The sequence below is a fragment of the Orcinus orca genome, chromosome 15 (genome assembly GCF_937001465.1).
Source record: "Orcinus orca chromosome 15, mOrcOrc1.1, whole genome shotgun sequence".
Taxonomy (NCBI): domain Eukaryota; kingdom Metazoa; phylum Chordata; class Mammalia; order Artiodactyla; family Delphinidae; genus Orcinus; species Orcinus orca.
Genome location: NC_064573.1, coordinates 76,861,073 through 76,885,596, shown reverse-complemented (window position 1 = coordinate 76,885,596; position 24,524 = coordinate 76,861,073). Strand labels below are relative to the sequence as shown.

General features: G+C 35.5%; 1 protein-coding gene across 3 annotated transcripts in view; it reads left to right on the top strand.

Annotated features, from left to right (window-relative positions):
• The window catches only part of MED13L (mediator complex subunit 13L), a 297,018-nt gene that overhangs the window by 163,191 nt on the left and 109,303 nt on the right, over positions 1-24,524 (top strand). For 2 of the 3 annotated variants that reach the window (XM_033408782.2, XM_004281470.3), the window contains exons 3-4: positions 137-221; positions 11,797-11,880. In XM_033408782.2, coding sequence (XP_033264673.1) covers positions 137-221; positions 11,797-11,880 — 169 coding nt within the window. Of the gene's footprint in view, positions 1-130; positions 222-11,796; positions 11,881-24,524 lie in introns of those variants that run through there. The other variant, XM_033408784.2, reaches the window with a different exon arrangement.

Genomic DNA, 24,524 nt, shown 5'->3' with positions numbered 1-24,524 from the left:
AGTGCCATTTAATCTATTTAAATTAGCTCATTAACTTTGCTTTAGAAAAATATTTTTAAAGTTTCTTTTATTTTTATTTGGATGCCCTGCTTACTGGTTCATTTTTTTGTTTTGCTTTGTTTTGTTTTATTTTCAGTTGTGGAAGAAGGACTCTGGGAAAATGGCCTTTCCTACGAATGTCGGACGCTGCTCTTCAAAGCGATCCACAATCTGTTAGAAAGGTAAGAGAAGGAATATCATCACGGTGGTTTTGACACACCCACGTATAATGCTAGATACTCAGAGGGTTTCCTGTAATTCTAAAAACACTTTCACGTACAACTTTATAAAAATGTATATAAATCTCTTCTTTCTTTTTATATTGATACAATTTCAAACTTAGAGAATTTCTAGGAGTGGCACAAAGTACTCCATATATCCTTTCACACAGCTTCACTAACAGTTTTTCTTTTGCCCAGTTTGCTTTATAATTTGTGTGATTCCTCACCCTCTCACCCACCCTGCTTTTGCACCCAATGTGAATCACGTGTGTGCATGTGTGTGCATTCAGATTTATTCCCTTAAACGCCTGAGAGTCATTTACACACTTGAGATTCTTTTTCTGTAACTCCGAAGTATTTAGGTGTACATTTCCTGAGGACAAGGACATCCTCTCCTATAAGCCCAGTACAATTATGAAAATTAGGAAATAAAACCTTGATAAAATGCCATTATCTAATCCATAGTTCAACTCAGATGTTCCCATTTGTCCCAGTTACGTTCATTTTAGCTTAACTTCCCTCCCCCAAGATTAGTAGTAATCATGCATTATATTTAGTTCTCATGTCATTTTAAATCTAGAAGAGTTCCTTAACCTTTCTTTTTCTTTCTCAACATTGACATTTTGGATGAGTTAAGGCCATATGTTTTATATAATGTACCTCAATTTGAGACAGTTTCCTCATGATTAGATTTAGTTTATGCTTCTTCAATAGGAGTACCATAGAAATCATGTTGTGTCCTTCTCAGTGTATCGAAAGAGGAGGCCCTTTTGTTGAGCCTCTCATTATTGACGATTATTAGCATTGATCCCTCTTGTGAGTGGTGTTCTGCCAAGGTTCTCCACTGTAGATTAATAAGTAACTATGATCTTTGTTATTTCTGTCTTTGAAATTAATAAGTAATTTGTGGCCAGATCCAATGAGATTGTGTAATTATCCCATTTGTTATGAAATTCTGAGTCACTTGGTTAAGCTTCTATTGGTGGTCCTTGTCTGTAGTTATTACTTGTATGACTGTAATGTCACCATTCCTTCTATTTGTTGGCATTCTTTTGTAAGGAAAAGATTTTCAGTTTCTGCCATGTATTGATTATGTATTTCTCTTTCTCCCTTAATCTTTCTATCTATATAAATTTGGAAAAGAGGGATTCCTGTTCTACTCAGTGAATTATAATTTATCACTATCATTTAATTTGATGCCTAAGTACTTGCAGATTCGGCCGGGGGGAAGCCCCTTCACGAGGGCTCCTGTGGTTTTTTGGCCTGTCCTCATCATTGTTTGAGCACCTCCTTACTTGCTGGCATAACAATATGTCCCAGGCTCTGGATGGTGTTTTAAGGGGAGGCATAGATGAGAAAGAATGGATTATTTAAGAATGTCTATGGGAAAAACTTCGTACTTCCTTCCCTGAGTTTATATATAGTTCTTTTAGGTGATCAAAACTGGAAGGACATTCTAGTACCTTTAAGTTTCTTATCCAAGCTATTATCTAGGGTAATATCACTGCTTAGGATTCTTAAGTTACAGTTAATAAGTTGTCATAATTTAAGTCACTCAGAAAGACCTTTCCCACCAAATTTATCTATTTTTCATTCTGAACTTTTGTTCCTGCTTCAGTGATTTGGAGTAGACCTAGAGGCTATCTGTTACTAAGGCAGTATATTTTAGAAGCACTGATTTTAAGAGTTGAGTACTCTTAAATATTCCAGATATTTGGCAGTTCTTTCTCCCATTGCAAAACAAAACAAAACACACGTATACACAAAGTCCCTTCAGGAAAATGTGGAAAATTTACTATTTCCATAATTCTGTGTCAGAATAAAGCTCTTATATCTGTATAGTAATTAATGTACCTTTAAACACAGTCCTTTTAACATAATTTTTTAAAATTAATTAATTAATTTTATTTTTGGCTGCGTTGGGTCTTCATTTCTGCGTGCAGGCTTTCTCTAGTTGCGGCGAGCAGGGGCTACTCGTGATGCGTGGGCTTCTCATTGCGGTGGCTTCTCTTGTTGCGGAGCACAGGCTCTAGGCGCATGGGCTTCAGTAGTTGTGGCTCGCGGGCTCAGTAGTTGTGGCTCGCGGGCTCTAGAGCACAGGCTCAGTTGTTGTGGCACATGGGCTTGGTTGCTCTGCAGCATGTGGGATCTCCCTGGACCAGGGCTCGAATCCATGTCCCCTGCATTGGCAGGCGGATTCTCAATCACTGCGCCACCAGGGAAGCCCCAATAATTTTTTAATGTATATGGAACAAAGTACATATTTTTAAAAATTGTAGCTCACTGTGTTGTTTTTTATATCATAATTCTTTTCAGAAAAATATTAATGAATTTGTGATTGAATTGTATTCTTTTTAGTATTTTGTGTTTTAAATGGTAGCATGTTTCTTTGTTGGAAGAAAATTAGAAGAGCAGAAAAACTGGGAGAAAAGAGAAATGCAGAAAATTAATTCATTCTGTGCTCATGTATTCAGAGTTTATGATAGAAACTGTAGTCTAGGTCAGATTGAATTATTATTTTATAAGAAAGTTAATTGTGTCATATGCAGTATGTCATGCAATAAAGCTTGAGATAGTTCAGAAGAACTTTGGGTTGGGCCTTGGTTTGATTTCAGGGTCTGTTATTTGGACAGTTGCCCTAACCTCACAAAGTCTTAGTTAATGCCCTTTAAGTTAAATGTAGGATACTATGCATCTTGAGCTTTTGTTAGATGTTGTATATGATGCCTGCCACATAATACTTGACCTATTTTCAATAATTATTAATTCCTTTTCCCCATAAATTATTATTTTGCGTATTTTAATTTGAATTCTCCTATAGGAGTTTATTTTGAAACAAAACAGTGTTTCTTTTAGAAAATAATGAATAATTAAGCTGTTTGGCTCCCTTTCTACTATTAGAATGGGTGAGTTGAGATTCTTTTGAAAATTTTTAATAGTTCTTTTGTCCTTTAAAATAATATTGTCTTTTCATCAAACTTTAAGTAACTGTGTTATATGAATGAAAATTACCCTACTCATGAGACAGGGAAGCATTTTACATGATTGTTTTTAGCTCTCTTTATTCATTGTCAACAGAAACTGGGTTGGCTAATACATGCTTGCCCTTTTGTTCTTCTCATAGCTTAGAGCACTTGCTGTAACTTACTTATCTGTTTACAACCTAAATTTATTGAAATACAGTTTACTATCTTACTCTCAGCAATTTTCTGTTATGTCTTTGCATTTCTATTTAGATAAGATTGACTTAGTTTCGCTAACAGAAGTATTGATATTACTATTTCCAAGGTTGGACACAACATTAAAAGTCATTTAGTCTGTTTACCCAGCTAATTCTGGAATACCATTCTAAATATAATATCCTTTTTATGTATTCCTTGAATACTTCTGATTATGTGAGCCGAACTTTCCAAAGTTCTTTTCATCTTCTGAGAATACTCACTGTTAGAAAGTCTTTCTTATGCTGAGCAGAAGTCTGTCTCCCTGTAGTTTTCTTTTCTTTACCTTGATTCTGTTCTTTGGGGGTCATATATAATTCATCTAACCCTACTTCCATGGGGTGGCCTGTTTACTCTCTTGGTCCCCTAAGTTATTTATTTTTCCTTGTTTGTGGTTCTTACTATATATTACTATATATCCTTATATATTCTTATTATATATCCTCACCGCTTTCCTCCAATCTACCAGATATTCCTCTAGTCAGTTCAGTTCTCTTCATTTTGATTGCCACTGACCTACTTTAAAACTTCATAAGTGTTTCACGAAGTATTGCAGTGGCCTCTTTAATCAATCAGGTTAGACTCAGTTATGCTGCAGTAACAAAAGACCTTGAAAGCTCTTACTGTCTTTTGACAGTTGAGGTTCATTTCTTGCTCATGCTGCTGACCATTGTGAGTCATTTACTGCAGCACTGCTCTATGTCCTCTTACCTCCAGGCAGGAATTATGCTGTTGGGGCACCCCCTGTCAAAGATTCCTGCTAAAGAGCAAAGAGCAATGGCAAAATACATAATAGCGCATTCATTGAAGCCTCTGTTCAGAAGTGGTACATGCCATCTCTGCTCATATTTCATTGACCAGGACATTTACCACCAAGCTTAAAGTCAAGTGGATGAGAAGGTATTATCCATCAGTGGGAGGTACCAAAGTCACATGGCCAAGCTTGATGTCAGTGGGACAGGGAGCGATAGCACATATTTGGGAAAAGGATACAATCTACCATACCTCTTAATTGAGGTCTTCTCTCTTCTATTAACCTATACTCCAAACAGGTGCTGTTTATATTACTAAAAACACAGATATGTTTCTAAGACACAATTATCGGTGTATTTATACATGTTTTTGAAACCTTTGAGCCATATTGGCTTCTTACGGTATTTTCTTCACCTGTGATTTCTGAGTCACAATTTCAGTATCTGAAAGTGTGTGGGCCTTCTAAGTCTTATGGTTTTAGATCATACAATCATGGTTATTTTTCCTCTCTTAGAAGGTAGTGTGCTTCCTGTTTTCTTAATGATCAATTATCCCTTTTTGGCAAAATGACCAGAATAATAAAATACCATTTTGTTTTTTTACTTCTATAGAATATGCTAATTTGACTTGACTCCCCCACTTCACCCTTTTGTGCCTGCTTTCTCTCTCTTTCTCTTTTTAAAAATAATGCTCTATTTCAGACTGTCTTCATCAGTCTTTGCAATTTCATGGGATTTTGTATGTATTTCTAATGAACTTGTCAAAGGTTACACTTTGTATTTTAAGTTTAGGTTGTCTCACACTCAGTAATAGAAAAGCACTTTGCTGTGAATAGAGTTTGGAAAACAAAAACCTGCAGGTTTTTTCAGAAATTTCATTTGGCATTTTTAACATTGCAGATTTAATGGCTATTACTCTTATGTTATTATAATTTGTATAGTTTTCATAATATACCATATCCTTCTCATGTAACTATTTAAATAAAGTAGAACATTTGGTTGAAAAGCTTTAAAACAAATCCAGGATATGTGTGCAGTTCATATCACCCAGAGTTTTTATTAATGCTTCAGTGATTTGCACCACATATGGGACTTATGAAAATCTTGCTTTTGTAGCTTTGAAGAAATACTTAAAATGTCTGCCATAATGCTGTCAAATTGTTATTATGTGTGGTAGTATACTTTAATTATAATTTTCTTAAGTTTTTAAAATTAAACACAGCTGATTTTGATGGAAAGGTTTTGTTGTGGTTTTTTTTCCCCCCTCTAAAATGCAAATCATTGCTTTGCACACAATGGAAGATTACATGGGTCTCTTGAAGCTGTTACGCTCTGTCCGGTCCATGCTTACTTAGGGAGACTTTAATCTATGGGTATTTGATATTTGTAAAACATAATGGCTCTTTGGAGTAGTCCATTGGTGCTGCTTTCCTAATGGATTGTCAGCCTATTCACCCATGGTAGTTTATAACACAGCTGTAAAATTGCCTTGGCTCAGAGCTTCTTATTTGCCAAGAGTTGGTGTTTAGAGTGAAGATACTCAATTTGGAAAAGTACAGTAAAAATAACATGGAGAAAATTGGAATTATATGATAACAGTAACATTATATTTGTAAATTAGTAGCTTTCAATGCCCTGTGGTATTGTGATCCAATAGAGGTGATTATCAGAGGGCAAAGGAGCAAGGTCCTTGGATGTGGCGGTTCAAGGATTTCAAGGCGACGAATATATTCAGTAGAGAATGGTGATAGAGTATAGCCCTAGTTGAAGAAATGGTTATGTGATACTGCAACATTGAGGATCCTTTGGTAAATAAGGTGATTAGAGGAGCTGGAAATGAGTAATTAATAAATTCCTGTTTTGTTAAATTGCTACAGTGTGCAGTTCTTTAAAAGAAGTAGAAAAATGAGCCTTTAGACCTAAGGGGCATGTGCATTAAAGGAAGAGACACTACAGACATTGTAGACACAAGTGAATGAAAGCATATATCTAATTGTAAATGTCTAGAGAAAAACATGTTCACCCTAAGACTAATTATTTCATCTATTAATATTTTTAGGACTGGGAAAGGATTAAGACTTTAAATTTATTATTATTATTAGTGTGGTTAGAGAGTGGGATTAGACACTAAATGTTTGAAAGTCAAATGGATGTTTCAGGTGAGGCTAGTCCTACAAAAGACCTTAGCCTTGCAGAGATTTTGGAGAGGGTGGAAATAATAGGAATTACTTGGCCAGAGGAGACAGCATCCACTAGGGCACAGTAGGAATCCGAAGTAATGAAGATAGAAGGGATTAGTTGAAAAAGGTTTCTTCAGCCTTAAATTATATGGGTTGGGTTTTTTTTGGTTTTTTTTTGTTTTTAGTTGGGAATTGAGAGCACTGCAGTTTCTTGGGAGGAGACTTCATACATGTTTGATGTAAATTGGATTGGTAAGGTAAAGATTTTGATGCTGGTGAGGATGTTCTGGTACGAAGTTATATAAAATTTAGTCTATCTAAGTAGCTCTGTAAGTAGATGATAACACTGAGGGGCAGTTTAGTTGAGGATGCGGTAGAGGACCACTATCCTTGGACTTTTTAAATCTATGAAAACTGTCACACCTGCGTAATACGAGGGGCACAGAAGAGCCAGGCCAGTGGTGGCTCCCTTCTAAACCTCCCAACTATCCCGTCTGCGAAATGGCTTGCTGATGATTTATGCTGCGGCTGCGGCTGCGGCTCTTGTAAACTTAGGTCAGGTCAGCCCATGGCTTTGGGGTTAGAGATTGGGGCTTGCCAGCTTCAGAGTCAGGTTGTTCTTGTAGTTAATTATTTAGAGCTGTTGGGCATGACACACAAACATGTACACACACACAACCTGATTTCTTTTTTATTTTTCAGCACGTGTTTGTTTCTTTTCTTCTTGAAACAGTGATTTTCTAGGGAGGTAGTAGGGGGCTTGGAATTATTTCTAAAGAGGAATACTTACCTAGAACTGTTGCTTACTATACATTTTATAAATCTGAAATCACATTGTGATCTTTAAAGATAATATTGAACTACTTTACAGAATTTTGTCGTATCTTAATAGTAAGGTAATTTTGAAAATCTCAATAACAATGCTTGGCATTACTGAGTGGACAGCCAGGGTTAACTGATACATAGTCTTAGCACTATTTGTGATGTTGATTTAAAGCACTTTTTGGCAGATGAAGTTTGTCTGCTAGGTTTATATATTTATCAACTTAAATATAAATTTTGTCCCTCAAAAACAGTAAAATAAAGGTTGATAGACTTATAAAAGAGGGAAATTATATTTCTGATATTCTGTAGTTTTTATACCTTAGCATTCTCTCTCTTAAAAAGATTTGCTTAACTTTGTTCTTCAAGTATAATTAAAACATATGGGCAGTAGTGCCAGTCTTCCTAAACATTTATTCTATTCTATTGTGTTCTGTTCTGTTCTCTTCTCTTCTGTTTATATTTGGCTGCGTTGGGTCTTTGTTGCTGCACACGGCTTTCTCTAGTTGCGGTGAGCGGAGACTACTCTTCACTGCGGTGCGTGGGCTTCTCCTTGCGGTGGGTTCTCTTGTTGTGGAGCATGGGCTCTAGGCGCCCGGGCTTCAGTAGTTGTGTCACGCGCACTTAGTAGTTGTGGCTCGCGGGCTCTAGAGCTCAGGCTCAGTAGTTGTGGCACACGGGCTTTGTTGCTCTACGGCATGTGGGATCTTCCTGGACCAGGGCTCCAACCGGTGTCCCCTGCATTGGTAGCCAGATTATTAACCACTGCGCCACCAGGGAAGTCCCTTCCTAAAGTTTTTTAACACCTATGTGAATTTCCACACGTTGAGTATCTACTATGATTTTAGTCTGGAGTGAGTGGTGATGGACTATAAAGAAATGAAGTACATAATTTTTTTCTACCTCAAACACATGCACACAAGAAAATTCAAATAACAGTGTGAGTCTGGCCATGATTAGTGGTTACAAACAAGAAGGGTAACAGTATTATACTGCAAATGGGAAAATACTCATTGGTGTATAATAGCATTCATTTCTCAGATATTTATTGAAGACCTATTACTTTAGAGCAGAACATAAAGCATATTACATAATAGGCACTTAAATATTTGTTGAATATTGCCAGTAAATAAGATAGATAACTGTGTCTGCCCCCAAATTGCTCATAGCTTCTTGGGAGAAAAGAGCCACAGAAATGATTCATTACAACTCAGTGGAGAAAGTACAGAGTTGTAGATGTTAGAATGCTGTGCTGATCTGGGACAGAAAGGATGAATAGAATTAAATAGAGGAGGAAGGGATATAATGGGATAGGCAGGGATTCTAGGCCAAAGCAGGGTTAGTAGTGATTAATGGTAGTGTTTAGTACAGAAGTTCTCACTCTAGGATCTGCTTCCGAGTTCATCAACACTATGGAATTGTATGTAGTATTTTGCTTTTCCTTGCGGTTTTTAGGAGAAAGAGTCTATAATAACTTTCATTAGATTTTTTTTAAAACATAGAATCATGACCCCAGAATGATTGAGAACCAAGAGCTTATTAGTACCACAATATATTATCTGCTCCTGAGCCAGCATAGTCCCAGGTATCAATCAGGTGGTAGAACTGTCTTTCTTAGCAAAGCCACATGTCTCATCACATTTCTTCCCATAACTTAAAGTACAAAACACCAGATGGAAATACTTTCTGTATTGCTTAGTCTTGGAGGCTCCATGTGTATCTGTATACGTGTGTGTATCTGTGTGTGTGTGTGTGTGTGTGTGTGTGTGTGTGTGAGAGAGAGAGAGAGAGAGAGAGAGAGAGAGAGAGAGGAGAGAGAAAGAGAGAGAGAGAGGGAGAGGCAGAGAGAGTTTCTCTTTTGGACCAACCACAGTTGAGATTTAAGAGACTGAGGAGTGTAAAAATTGATGGTGATAGTTGCTGAGTTCTTTTTACCTGTTTTTGAGTAAAAAGAAACTTTGCCTTCATACTTAACCATATCTACATCGAACTCAGCAATTCTTTAATTCTCTATTGAGTTGCAGGTCAGGGCAGAGAAAGGGGGCACATTCAGCGTCTTCATTAATTTGGTCCCAACCTTCTCTGAGGTACTTGGTGACTTTGCTAACTTTCTGCCACATCACTGGTGACAGTATGACTTTTGACGACTCCCTTATGCAGAAATAAGTCAGTTGCAAATCCAAACTGTGTTAAAAACACTGCTCATTCAGTGCAATTGTGTGTTTTCATGTTTTCCTTTCAGTGAGAGGGAAATCACTGATCACATAGAAGCTGATTAGTGGTTGAAAATCACGTAAATCATTCATGACTCTCATTTGGAACCAGATGATTTTGGATTGAAGAATCAGTAGTTTCCATGGCTGTTTTGTGTATTAGTGATAATAACCTTTTGTTGACTTTGCCTGACAAAGAAATATGATCTGTAGTGGAAACTCCAAGAGATACATTAGCACAGAGAGTTAGGCTCCCAGCATTTTCATTAGCTTTTTGCCTTTTGCCTTTGTCCTTGAGTGGTCTTGGCTGTGCACTGCTGCTCTTCCACTCCAATCCCTCATTTGTTCTGGAATGAAAACAGTAAATAGAATTTGTGGGTTTTACTTCATAGAAGGGCAAGGGTTTTGAAACAAACTTTGTACATTGTCCTCTTTAATCAGAGATATTTTATGTTTTTCTTTCATATTATACTGTCTAAAGCCTTGAAGTTTTTTCTATCCATAACCTGTAAATTCATGTTTTCTCTGTTGTTGAATAAATGATTATTTTGAATTCTGACCTTCAAGACTTATGAGATAATGAAGTGGTATTTATTTAAGTGAAGATGTGTGTCAGTAGAAGACATTGTTTAATGTTTGATGTGATTCTGTACATGTCCTATTGCTTTCATTCTAAGCATTTTTGATTTTAAGATACACCTTCAATTTAATAACAGCTTTTGGAGAATAAAGAAACATTAATCAATTACAAGATAGATCTGGGCTTTAAAAATGAGTAAAGAACTGAGGAAATGTGACAGTATATATGTAGTCTACCTAAAAAACACAGTTAAGTCCCTTAACTAGGGAATAAACTGTGGCAATTTTATTTTTCAGTTTTGCTTCTTGAGCACTTTCACCTTATTGTGTATTCCATATTTTCTATTCTAACTTTAATGGGGTCATATAGTCTTTAACCCTAAAAAGCAAGTTTACTTATCATCCTAGGAAAACAGACTGGTTACTTTGAAAATGATTTTTTTTTTTTTTTCACTGTGAGCAAGGAAGATTGTTGTAGAAGTTCATTTTCAAAATAAAACTAGTTGAAGCAAGTGACTTTTTGATGAGACACTGCTTCAGATTGGCTCTGCCCATAGGGAGTTACATTGTGGCCAGCAGAAACTATTGCCATTTACTAATGCAAATCTGTAATGAGTTGGGTGAAGGCTTGAATTGTTTCCATCCTCCTTGATGGAGTGGAAATTACAGAGCCAAAAGCCACGTGCAGAATTGCCTGAATATTCAACAAAGAATTGCTGTGCTGTTCTTTTGCTGGTAGGTAGAACCTTGTATAGAAGAATTATATCCACCTTTCTGACAGGTTTTCTTACAAAATACGTATCATTTCATTGAATAGTATTAGAGATGACTGTATTTCATCAGTTTCAAAATGCACATTTTCTCCCACATTTTTATATTGTTAAAATTAGGGATGCTCTTTACAAATGATGGCATCTCACAATTGACTGGAGTTATGATATAGTTGTCATCTGCCTGTACTCTAGTGAACTTGAGCATAGCTACTTATATTGTTGTCACTTCAGCTGAATTGTGTGCACCTTGGGTATTATATGAGTTGAGTTCAGTTGCCATTAACATGTCTTCAGAAAGAGTACCCTGTGATTTGACATGGAAAAACAATGTACACAAAACGGCATGAAAACAGAAGCGGGGCACAATTTAGATATGAAGAAAGCAAAATATTCATTACTGAAGAAATGACTGCAGTTCCTCATTTTTTTGCAAAGCCATAATCAAGTGCTTTACCATGTCTACAAAAGGAAAATACCTAATTAGAAGAGGCTGTGCTATGCTTTTATTACCGAAATCCCTGCTAAAGAATTGACTACCACACACCAAGCAAGAAAGATCCAGCATTAAAACTTGCAAAAAGGGTGTCAGTGGCTTGGAAGAATATCTCTGAAGTACTCTTAAGAAATGCTTCCTATATTCCCAACATTCTTGATCACACAAAAGTTAATATAGAAGTGTGATTGGATTTGAAGCAATTCAAAAGTGTTAAGATGTTTCAGGAATATATCAGCCAATTAATTCTGATTTTTTTTTACATGTATAAGAATAATACATAATAAAATAATAAAATAATACATAATAAAAATAATAAAAATCTATACCCAAAGTCAGAAAATTCTTTCAGTAAGTATAGTGTAAGAATTTTAAGTACTAGGAAAACATTTTGACAGTTTAATTGGTGATGTTTTTATTTTCAATGGTGGATCTTATCTGTGATTATTAATTCAGCGACTTGCTAATTTGTTATTGAAACTGTATTCTTGATGTAATTATTGTAGGTGCCTAATGGATAAGAACTTCGTTAGGATTGGGAAATGGTTTGTCCGACCCTATGAAAAAGATGAAAAGCCGGTCAACAAAAGGTGAGTCTTTAGAATTCTTTTGGGTTTTTGGTTTCTTTTGCTTGACCACAGCTATCTTTGGGGAAGAGGTGAATGGAGGAAGTAGCTTTTATTTATTTTCCAATAATGTTAGTAGTTTAGATGTTTGAAATAGATTCCTGGATCACATTTTATTAAATACTCTATTATTAAATGTTTGTGGAATATTAAATCTTGACTAGAAAAATGATTATCAGTAACCCATGTCTAAGTCCCTTATAACCACACTATTTGGAATTGAATTACTCTATTTTGTTATTTTCATTATTCTAATTTATCTTTCTTCCTTATAGTGTTATGTGGCATAACTTTAAATCAACAGTCGAGTGAATTCAAATGGTGACAGTTTTTGTAGAATTGTTTGATGCCCCTTAAAAGTCAGTCAACACATCCTTGACAGTTGTCAAACCAGAACTGGGAATTACTTCTCTAAATAATCCTAAACTTTTAACCATCATTTATTATATGCATGGCTTTAAAGGCAGCCTTTGATACTAAACAAATACGGAGTTTTAGATCAATCAAGCCAGAATCAAAAACGAAAACCGTCAAAATCTAATATTTATCTCACTTTCCTTTGAACACAGTGTAGATTTAATTGGAAGTTGGTGACTATTTCTTTTTTTGTAGAGCTGGGTACACAATCTTGATTCTATTTTACTATCCATGAACTTGCCCTAAGCTAAGGGTCCCACCTTCTGGCTGCAGACAGGTGCTCTTGAAACATTATGTGGTAGATTAGATCTTTTGGATAGCTGGCCAGAATTTCAGCTGGCTACTCCTGCCACTTCTTCCTGTAAGAGATTTAATAGCAGCCTTCTCTCCAGCCTGTATGTCTTAAAGCTTTGATGAAGTGGTTGTGTTAAAGCTTTGATGAAGTGATTTCTGAGCAATGTAACCACTTCCTCATTAACTAAATCTAATTTATGAAAATTGGGATTTCTTTTTTCAAATCAGATAAATTAGGGCCTGGCTTTTTTTTTTCCCCCCAAATCACCATGAACTTCCTTGAAATATTTCCCTCTTTTTAGTACATTTAGGATTTATTAAAAATTATATTTAAGTAGACAGTAGGTATTATGTGTATCAAAGTTTGCCTGTAAAGGATAATACAGATTTTAGAAAAAGGTACTAGTGTGCATGGGTGTGATTCTGTTTACAGATGCTTTGATTGATGGAGAGGAACTTTTTTTTCCTTTTATTTTTATCGATTTGGTCTAACTAATGAATGTTTCATGGACATAATTCATCTTAGCATTTCCCTAAAATTTACAGAGGACTTAGATTTTCCTACTGGTTAAAGTTTGGACTTTTATTGTCGAGGAGTCTGAATGGTTATATATGGATTTGCTTTAGTGCATTGTTCTTCCTTGCCATTCCTAGTGTGCCTCTCCATGCGTAGTGTGCATTCTCACAGCTGGTCACTGATGAATTGACTGAGCCAGTCCTAAAACTTTAGATCAATAGGTATAGATGTTTGTGTGATGATTTGAGAGGAATTTGGGGATGAAGAAGAAATGTAGAAATAAAAAAGGGATTGAAGGAGTAGCAATTAGTATTTTAATGTAAAAAATAATGTTTAAAAGTCAGATGTGCTTAATGATCTTTGTATAGCTTGTATATCTTTACACTTTATTTAGATACTCAGAGTCTTCCTAACTTAAGCAAGCCAGATGTAAATAATACATGTAATATATTTGGATATTTGATTTTGTGTAAAACTGGGAGGCTGTTGATTTCTGAGGAATGTAATTAAGTTATTTTATTATTTTTAAGACTTTATATTTGTGGTTGAACCTCGTGGAACTTCGTTTTCTTGTAGTGTAGAAATATTGATGATTAAAAAAACTATTTTAGAAGACTTTAACAATTAGAAAACATTTTAAAGCAAAGATTCAATTTAAAAATTCAGCATTTGCTATAATAAAACTTTATTAGGTGTAATGACTTTTCCACTCATTCTCTGAGTGGAAAATAGAGCATCTTCTTGGATGTTGAAACAGGATCTCGGTGCTTAAGTCATTTTGGATGGACAGAGTGGCCCTGTAGAGGAGGGCATTTAGAATAAGAAGAGTTGGGATCACATCCCGTACCTCTCTTTACAAGTTATTTGCTTTTAGAAAAGTTGTTTAATTTTTCTGGGGTGAACTTTTATTTTTGCTGTTATTGAATTGATAATAATCAGTATCTTAGAGGGTTATTGTGAAGATTAAATGAGTTAATTTATGTGGCTAGTTTATAATTTAGTTGAGAAAAAGCAAGAACAAATTAATCTTCTTGAAGCTTTTTTTTTTCTTTTCTTTTTTTTTTTTTAGTACATACCGATTTAGTAACCAGGAGAGAGGAAAATTTGCTGCCCAGTGTTAAACACATTGTATATACACATTAATATTTTTAGGAATTCTCTTATTTGATATCATTAGACCCAGATAAAAGGAATACACTTTTAAAGTAGTGATATTAGCCTATAGATACTTTTTTCAATAGATTAAAAAGACGATTTAACACACTATTTTATGTAAGCTAAAATAATTCTAATAGTGGCGACAAATGAACATATTGATGATTAGGTTTCACCTGTTCGATTAATAGCATATTACTTTTTGAGCTATCATTTCTCTCCATATTGATAGCAAAACTAAATCATTTGCTGGTGGACTGTAAAAGAGTTCTCAGTGTTAGATATGAGATGAAGTTTGGGATATTTATAGAAATTTGACCAGGCAGTTTCAAAAAGATAAAAGAAATTTATATCGTTTTTTTGCTATAGTAGCATATCTTTTGTTACTCATCCTTGGGAATGTAATAAGTAGGAAAGAGAACTTGGCTTTGTCCTAAAGAGTTGTGACAACTAACATCAAGCATACAAAATTTCTGATTTCTAAGGTATGTTGAACTTGAAAAAGCCTTTGCTTTCAGAATATTCTTAAAAACAAACCAGTAAAAAAAATATGTTCTTTTAAAATAATTTAGAAATTGTTCCAATGATGGAGTTTCTTTCTATTGGAAAGGTGTTTATTTTCTAATTTAGTCTAGTTTCAACCCACATTTGACTACCACAGAATTTGAAGTTTATAATTCCTTAGTCTTTGAATGCCAATTTTAGCAAAATAATTGATTGCCCCCAATAACAGTTTGGACCTTTGATCTTTCCTAGTATCAGGTGTACAGTAGCTGAGTTAACACAAATACCAACTTGCCAGTGCATTTTCTGAATTAATTCACCATTTCTTCCTTGTGAGCAAACCTGCCCTACTGTGGGGTGATACTCCAAATAGCCTCACATGTTTTCAACTATTCTAATTATTTTTGTGTGTGCTGTTAACAGATGCACACACACATACACAATGGGAAGTACATTACTTTGGGTGCTTTTGTGTCATTTCATCTGGATATTTTCTTGACTCTTAAGCCTGAGATTATTTCTTTAACATCTTTTTTTATGTTCTAACACTACCTAATGTGCAAGAGATGCCCTTGTCTTTTGGTTTTAGTAGCAAAAATCAGTTTTTGTGTAACAAGATGAAATATTTTGATGTAGGAGAATATTTTTTAGCACTTTAAAACTTTCATTCCCTCTTTTTCCTCACCCTCCCCTATCGCTTCACCTCTTCTTATTTTCTTTCCCATCCTCCTCTTTCCTGTACTTCCCTTATATTATAGCCCAGTCATCTGTGTTTCCTTCTTGAGGTGCAAAGATGAAAAGTCAGGGAAAGGGATCTCTCATTAGAGGGTAGACAGACATGTAAACAATTACTTACAGTGTGAAAGATAAAGGGAATCTCTTATTAGTGTCCAGAAAAATTAAGGTCATTAGTGATGTGGTACCTTTAACAAGGACTAGCCAATGGGAAATTCATAAATAAAAGTAATGGGACAACTTGGATTTATTAATCAACATAATAGTTTTACCATACTTTTTGTCTGTTTTTGGTGGATCTATAAAATAATGTAGTCATTTTCTGCTGGTTTATTTGATGGAAGATATATCAAAAGGTTCTGTGTATTTCGTCACTTGGATTTGAGAATTGTGTGAAAAGTGAGAAGACAGTGAGGTTAGAGTCCTGGGGAGCATCTACATTTACAGGATGGGTAGAGAAAAAGGAGTACATAAAGGAGACTAGGAAAGGTCAGTGAGAAATGAGAACCAGGAGGATCGGTGTCACCAAAACCATGAATTTTTAAAGTTTCAAGATTAATCAGCTGTGTCTACCAGAGAGACCATATAAAATACATTCTAAAAGGCAGTTATGCAGCCATGATGGACATAACATGAGCAGTTTCAGTGCAGTAGTCAATTTCAGGTTGCAGTAGTGAATTTCAGGTTGCAGTAGCCTGAGTTACAAATGGCAGTTGAAATGCAGATAGGAACGTAGACTTCTTATTATATTTTGTTATAAGTAGCTGCAAAGTAGAAAACTGTTGGATCTAGGAAGGGAGGAGACAAACTTTTAATAAGAGCCTATGATAAAACTAAGTGGTACTGTCTTTTGTTTTTAAAAGTATCTTTCATGTACCAGGCACTCTGCTTTGTACTTTCACACATTATGCATAGAGTGTCAAATTGAAAGACCAGCTCAACCAGAGGTAGCTTGTTTACTTTTTAAAAATTACTTTTTTTTCTTAATAACTGAAAGGCAATTATCACTGTTAGTTTTTGTTTTTTGTCCTATTAGCAGTCTAAAAAGTACACAATAAAAACTTATATCCTGAATATCAATAATTTATTTTCACAGTTTAAATATATACTGTCAGTTTCAAAAAGGATTTTAAACACCTTACAGTAAGAGGTACACCTTTAAAAAATGTATATATCGGGCTTCCCTTGATGGCACAGTGGTTAAGAATCTGCCTGCCAATGCAGGGGACATGGGTTCGAGCCCTGTTCCGAGAAGATCCCACATGCCACGAAGCAGCTAAGCCCATGCGCCAAAACTGCTGAGCCTGCGCTCTGGAGCCCGCGAGCCACAACTACTGAGCCCGCGTGCCTGGAGCCGGTGCTCCACAGCAGGAGAGGCCACCGCACTGGGAAGCCCGTGCACCACAACGAAGAGTGGCCCCCGCTTGCCACAACTAGAGAAGGCCCGCGCATAGCAACGAAGACTCAACGCAGCGAAAAATAAATAAATAAAATAAATACATTTATTTTAAAAATGTATATATATACTAGAGAGGTTTTGTGAATATCATTGTTGTAATTCCTCCTAGAGGACTGAAACTAGGCTGGAAACAGAGCTCTCCTTGATCACCAGTCCATCTAGAAATATGGATGATCTTCCATTAACTGTCTGACTTTGTGGGACTTACTGAATCCCTCTGGACTTTAGTTTTAGCATTTATCATTTCTAAAATAATTTTCAGTTTTTCAGTTCTCTGATTCTAGGGAAATTGTAGAATCTAGGCATGTCTCCAGAAAGTACATAATGTACTTTATAAGTATTTGGTTTACTTCTTTGATGTTTTTGGAGTGTTAGAGGATATTATAAAAATAAAGATTTATTAAGAGTGGTTCTTAGAAAGTATTAAATTCCTGTCTGAGAACCTGACAGGAGAGAGTGACAGTGTACTTCATGTAGAGTTTTATTAATAGTTGTGTAAGTTCGAAGTATTATTATAACTTAATATTTATGGCTAAAGAATATAGAACGCTGTGAGTGCTAAGATGAAATACTAAATTATGTAACTGAAGCCTCCTCTTTGTTATAATGTTCATATCTGGTCTGTTGTTACAGTCTTCTGCCTGTCTGGGTCTTCTGACTTCAAACTGCTTATGTTTCTAATCCCTCTGCTCTGTGTATCCTTCTGTTAGTCTACTTTTGGTGAAGCACTCTCCCACATAAGAGCATAATGTGGTGTCAGTGTTTAGGATGTTACCCAAACTTTATCGGGCATTCCTGTTCCCCAGTCGAAGCCTTTTGTCCAGCCATAGTTGCCCTTCACAATTCCTAGCATAGTCTAAACTCCATTTCTCTTTTGTTAGTGTTTTTTTTTCCCCCACTCTTTCTGTCTTCCCTGGCAAGTTAACTTTGATCTCTCTTCTTTGAGCTGCTCCCCTGAGGCATCTTTTCTGGCTGTTTGTTTCTGACATTTTACCTCTATATTTATCAATAGTATGTTTTTACTGTTCTTTTGAATTTTATTTTATTATTTTAAAAATTTTATTTTTCTCTTGAATTTGTACTAAGGAAGATGAGAATTTACTCTCCTTCCTCCTTTTCCCATTCCTTCATTATTCCTAAATTGAATCTTTAAAACAGAATCATACTTATTTTGGTGTTTACTATACATCATTATTTCTCCTTTTATTCTATTCAGCATCTATTACAATCCCTAGTACAAAGGATATTACAGGTTTGGAGGAACTGAATGGAACTTCTTTCTGTTGTAAATCTATTTAGTTTTCTAGGATCAAAATAAAAAATGAGGTCTTAAAACTCATTTAGTGTAAAACAAAATATTGAGTTATGTCATTAAAACAGCATTCTCTTTATCATTCTTATTTTAAAAGATGATCCTTTAAAATATTATCTTTTATAAATGGGTTAAAATCCTTGTTTCTTATAATTGTCAGTTTTGCATGAGTTTTTCCTCAGTATTATTTCTTACTGAGTGGTTTGTTCAAGTTTCAAGTTTGAGCAGTTGGGCTCTTTATGATGGTTACTTTAATTCAAGTATTCCCTAGTAGAAAGCATACGTTATATACCCTGTTGGACTTTGTCCCCCATTGCTAGCCCATGAATTGCAATTCTGCTAGTGGAAGCAGACTCAACACATTTTGAGATCTTAACAGGCCTCATAGAAAGAAGGAGCCCTCTCTAATTGGTTGCACACAGAAGAGGGAGCATTGTTGGGGAACATTTGAAGGATTATTATGTATCACTGAAATTGGCCAGTGTTGTTTACAGAGTTTATCTGGTACTGAGAATCTAAGAAAACAAAGGAACGTCTTAGTATGTATAATTGAAGACAGTTGACTAAAGTATTTCTATGTTAGATGAATTTTTAAAAAATAAAAAGACTGTAGAAGGTAAGTTTCACTGAATGAGAAAATTGGACTATTAGCTGGAGAATTTTGAGTTTGTCTCAGTGGTCTGTAAAGTATTCTATCAATTTCATTGTAGCATGCCACCTCCTCTCCTTTGTTTCTTACTTAACATTTCAAGATCTAGAACTGAAGCTTTCTATCACAGTATGGTTCACATTCCTGAAATAAATAACAGCTTTCTTCTGCTAATGATTTGCTGTGTCCTTAAGTATTTCTAGGCCTTGATTTCAACTAGAGTTTCTTAGGGAAAGAATAAGACATTGTGATAGCCCATAAACACCCAGTTTGTGAAAACAGAAAAATTGGGATTATATGCTTTTACTTTTCAACTTTATCCCAGTAGCCCTTCCTTTTCCCAGTCTCTATGTTCAAGTATTAAATTAAACATGTACTGTCTTGTATTACCCTTCATCATTTTAAGCGTGTTTTGTAGGTTCAAAAAGGTAAATTACAATACTAAAGGACACTACGTTAATAATGGCAAGGCCTCCCTGTCCCCCAACCCTTAGAAACACATGCTGTTAAAAATACCCAGTGAAGACTCAATAAAATACTTGCTAAGTACATTTCAAACCAGAGGATGCTTTAGTTGAAGTATATTATGGATACGTTCGAACGTGACTGTGTGTTTGAAGTACAATACAGGGTATGTTCTGTAGCTGCTAGAACAAAGCATTCTGTATTTGTGCTTTGATTTTCTGTAAACTAAGCTTCCCAAGTTTCAGAGCTCTTTTAATTCTTCTGAGTATATCATGGAGAAGCCTTCAGTTGGGCCATTGGCACCTTGTGTATCTGATCTCTTTTAAGGATGCATGCAGTACTCCTGCAACTCCTTTGAACAAGTCAGTTATTTTCAGAAACAGCTGAAGTTACCGAGCAACCAAGTTGGAGCTGAACCTGGGGTGAGGCAGATGAGTAGGGGCCAATCATCCTGACCCGCAGTGTAAGTATTCAGAATCATAAATATTGACTTCAGGAATTAGAACTTTTTGTGCATGCGACTTTTTTAGGAATCTGATGCACATACATATACATTATTACAAGTATTATTGATGGGAGTAAATGACAGAAGTTTAGAACTTTGTTATAACTCCTAGTTATGTTCTCAGTGAAGCACAGTCAAACTGATCCACTTACTATATCCTGTGTTTCTGTTCCTGTGTTTTTTAAACTCTGAGTAGGAATAATAATAAAGGTATAATGATGTCTACCTTATATAGGTTGTTTTGAGGATTAAATGAGATAATGTGAAAGTCTAAATAATTAGACAAATTATTTAAAGCCTGTTTCATAAATTTCTTCCTAGATTCTTATAAAGCACTTTATATACTATTCACTATATTATGAATGAAACCATTCAACTTTTCAAAATTAAATGATCATAATTTAGGAATAGCATTATGTATCATTTTATTTTTCCATTTTCAGATCATTTAATATTATTTATATATATGAAAGTTGTATAATTTATATAAACCATGCATTAAAAGCAGATGATAGAACTTCCATAAAATTCACCTCCTTTACACCAAGTATTTTCATAGGTTTGATTTTGGTCTCATATACATATGTAGTTATAAAGAAGCTTGTTGACTATTAAGGTTCACTATAAAGCATGAGAGTCTATTTTCCATATTTCACATAGAAAATACACTTCTAGGTAATGTTAAGCCAAGTGTCTTTAGTAGTAAGGTGAGATAGCTACCCTGGATAATAAAAGGAGGCAGCATAGGTGAAAAGTGACCCAGACAGAAATGGATCCAGCAGTCACAATTACCAGATGAGGAAAGAAGGAAGCTCCTTACAAACCACCACCACTTCCAGGATTTTCTTTTCACTTGGACAGGTGTCATTCAGACCTTCTAGAAACATATTTATGCACTTGCTTTTTACTTTGCTTTTTTCCCTACCATTCCTCATAAGGGTACCAAAAAGGGGAACGTTTTTCCTATGCTTTTTCCTTCTTAAACACATTTATCACTTATGTAACTTGAAATGAGAAGAGTGGTCTAGATAAGAATATTTGATATGGAGTGAAGAATAATAGAAAAAAAAGTGGGAGGTTGAGGATAAAATAAATTGTTATCTATATTTTTAGTTTACTGGCATATCTGGCATTAAAAGTACTAATTATACAAATGTGGCCATTTGTTCTTTTGTTCTTAGCCCTGTGTTTAATGAATAATATTAAAATGTTTCCCTGGAGGGAATTTAATTCCATATTACTCACCCACTTTTTAAAGCTTTCCTTTATACTGCTTTGTTTGAAGAATGTGTTCATAAGTCATTCCAAACGTCTTAAAAAAATCTGTCGTGTATTTTCCTATAACAAAAAGATTGAATGTATTTATTAAAAATAGTAAAATTCAGAAAACCACATAGAATTATGAGAGTTTAATTGAATTCTAACACATAGATATGTCCTTTATTTGAACATAGTAATGTATATGGAGTCTTTCTTGATACTTTATATATTCCTATATATACATCCCTCCATAGTGCTTGATGATTACTTAGTGAATTCTTGAAAATTTAGCTTTTAAAAATAGAGTTATTTCTAGATACACTGGAAAAGGGTCACTTCAGCACACTAAAGTATAATTCACAGAAAGGTAAAATTTGGACTCTAATGCAAATATAAAATGAACAAATGGCATACATTTTAATCAACTCATTAATTAGTGAAAGAACAGGTAAGATGTGAAAACCAGTTCAAAGAGTATTTGAGTAGCTAGGTTTTTCTAGAAAATTAATAGGTATATATGCATCTACAACTTAGTAGCTGTTTGAACAATGAACATAAATTGAAAGGATAAAATGTATTTTCTTCTTACCCAGAATTGCTGATAAATAGGACATGTATGCCTGTTGAGCACTGTACAACTTCTCAAACCTTGGAATCAGATTGGATGCTACTACTCTCATTTCCTGTCCATATTGATTTTACTTTATGTCATAGTCACAGCTGAGGGCCCCCCCCGCCGCCACCAGATTTAAAATATCCCACCACATCCATGTGAATTTGCTGCAGTGTTTTGGGGGGTTTGGTGCACAGCTGAGGAACTGAGGCACTAGATAATCCTTGGATGGGCATTTCCCCTATATGGCATTGAAAGGACAAGCTGTCTTCCATTGACCTTACTTCAAAGTTTTGAATAAATCTCTCTTTATTTATTTATTTATTTAGCTAGCCACGTCAGGTCTTCATTACAGCACACGGGATCATCTTTGAGGCATGTGGGATCTTTCGTTGTGGCGCGTGGGCTTCTCTAGTTGTGGCGTGTGGTTCTCTCTCTAGTTGTGGCGCGCGGGTTCCAGAGCGCATGGGCTCTGTAGTTTGCAGCACGCTGGCTTAGTTGCCCTGCAGCATGTGGGATCTTAGTTCCCTGACCAGGGATGGAACCCACGTCCCCTACATTGGAAGGTGGATCCTTTACCACTGGACCACCAGGGAAGTCCCTTGAGTAAATGTCTTAAAAAGTCCCCTGAGGAGCTTCTAATGAGAATTGTCAAATTTTCCTTCAAAAACAGCTTGAGGGATGGGGTGTTGTCATTGATTGTCCTGGTAATGTCCATGATTAATAAACGACTGTGTTTATCCACAATCCCTGCCCAGTGTATTGACTGTTCCAGTAGGCCAGTTAATCATGCTGCTGTGATGCACTAGAGCTATAGTATAGCAGATTCTTGAACTTTTTGTTGTCAAAACACCTATAAACGTTACTGAGCATCCAAAAGAGCTTTTGTTTATTGGGTTATACTTATCAATATTTACTCCAAAGAATTAAAACTGAGAAAAGTTAAAATATTTATGACTTTTTAAAGTAACAGTAACAAACCCATTATATGTTAACACAACCTTTTTAACTAAAATAACACTTTTCTAAAAGAAAAAAATATTTAGTCAGAAGAGTGGCACTGTTTTTGCAAATCTCTTTAAACTCTGGCTTAAGGGAAAACAGCTGTATTCTTGTGTCTGCTTCTGCTTGTAGTCTATTGTGACATCACACACGATGTAGCCTCTGGAAAACTCCATTGTGCACTTGGAGAAAATTAGAGTGAAAAGGATAAATAATGTCTTCATGTTATTTTGAAAATAGTTTTGACCTGCTGCCTGCTTGGCATTCCAATACTTTAAAAAATTTCAACAAAGATGTGGTTTGTCTGCATTTTATTCTTAGGCTGGAGCAGGTAAACTTTTCCTGCAGATAGTAAATATTTTCAGCTTTGCAGGGCATATGGTTGATGTCAAAACTAGTCAAGTCGACATTGCACTGTGAAAGCAGCCATAGACAATATGTAAGCAAATGGGCAATAGACTGTTCCAGTAAAATTTTATTTTACAAAAAATAGGTGACCGTGAAATGGAGCAGGACCCTGTGGTCCTCCCCCCACTCCCACCCATGTCCTCAGCCTGCCTTTTTTCTGTGGAAAAACTTTAGCCAAAGGATAAGTTTAATCAGAGAAGTGAGAAAATGCAGAAACAAAGGAAAACAGTCAAAGGAGACCAAATAATAATAATAGTTTACTCATTAAGCAAAGTCAAGGACCTTTAGCTTCTCCTCAAGGGCTATAGATAATATTCTGAGCCATACCCTGTGAGCTGTCTTATAGATACTAAAACCCCAGCAGGTGAAGGACGTTAACTACATGATGACCAGACTGTAGCCATGACATAAGCTACAGTTCCGAGAAATGACCTCAAAGAAATGGGAACAAACCGATCCTGGAACTGAAGATTAACTGTACTTAAAACAGTCAAGATGACGACGCTGGTCAGACCACCGATGACCAATTTCAAGATGACTGTCAGAGCTGACTGTGCTGTTTCTACCTGTAGCCCCTTCCCTCTGTCTATAAAAGCTCTTGCCCACTGATTGTCAGTGGCAGGGAGTCGGCCTTTGGACAGGAGTCTGCCCTGCCCCTGGTAGCCAGCATCCGAAATAAAGCAAACTTTCCTTTCCACCAACTTGCCTCTTTATTGGCTTTAGAGTGATGAGCAGCCAGACCCCCACTTTCGGTTACAATGGGATGGAATTGGCCCTGGTACCTAACTTTGCTGACCTCTGCCCTTAAGAGGAAATTTGCTGTCCAGATACGCTGAAGTGGTTAGCTGAGAAGCCACACAACTAGAAAGCTGAGGATTCAGATCTAGGCATTTCTAGTTTCACAACTGCTATTTTTCTCAGTTCTTCATGCTGTCTTCACTAATAAGGTTAATGATTATACCTTTAATGTAGGAGGAGTGATTATTGATTAGAAATAAAATTTTAAGGTAAAAATTTATCTGATTACAAAGTTATATAAGGGCTAGAATTTAGAATCTTCATAGATACCTGAGAAATGATTGGATGAGTATGTGTCTTTGTCATAATAAATCTTATGCACAGCACAGCATTTTAATTCTTGTGATAATTCACTAAAATATACATACCTGAAAGTGTTTTCTTTTCAACTGATGAGCTCTCTGAGTAATTATTTTTATCTTATTTAAATTATTATGTGGAATGGGCAATACATGTATGTAGTATAAAATTTAAACAGCACAAAATTATATAGGCAAAAAAGTCTCTTCCCCACT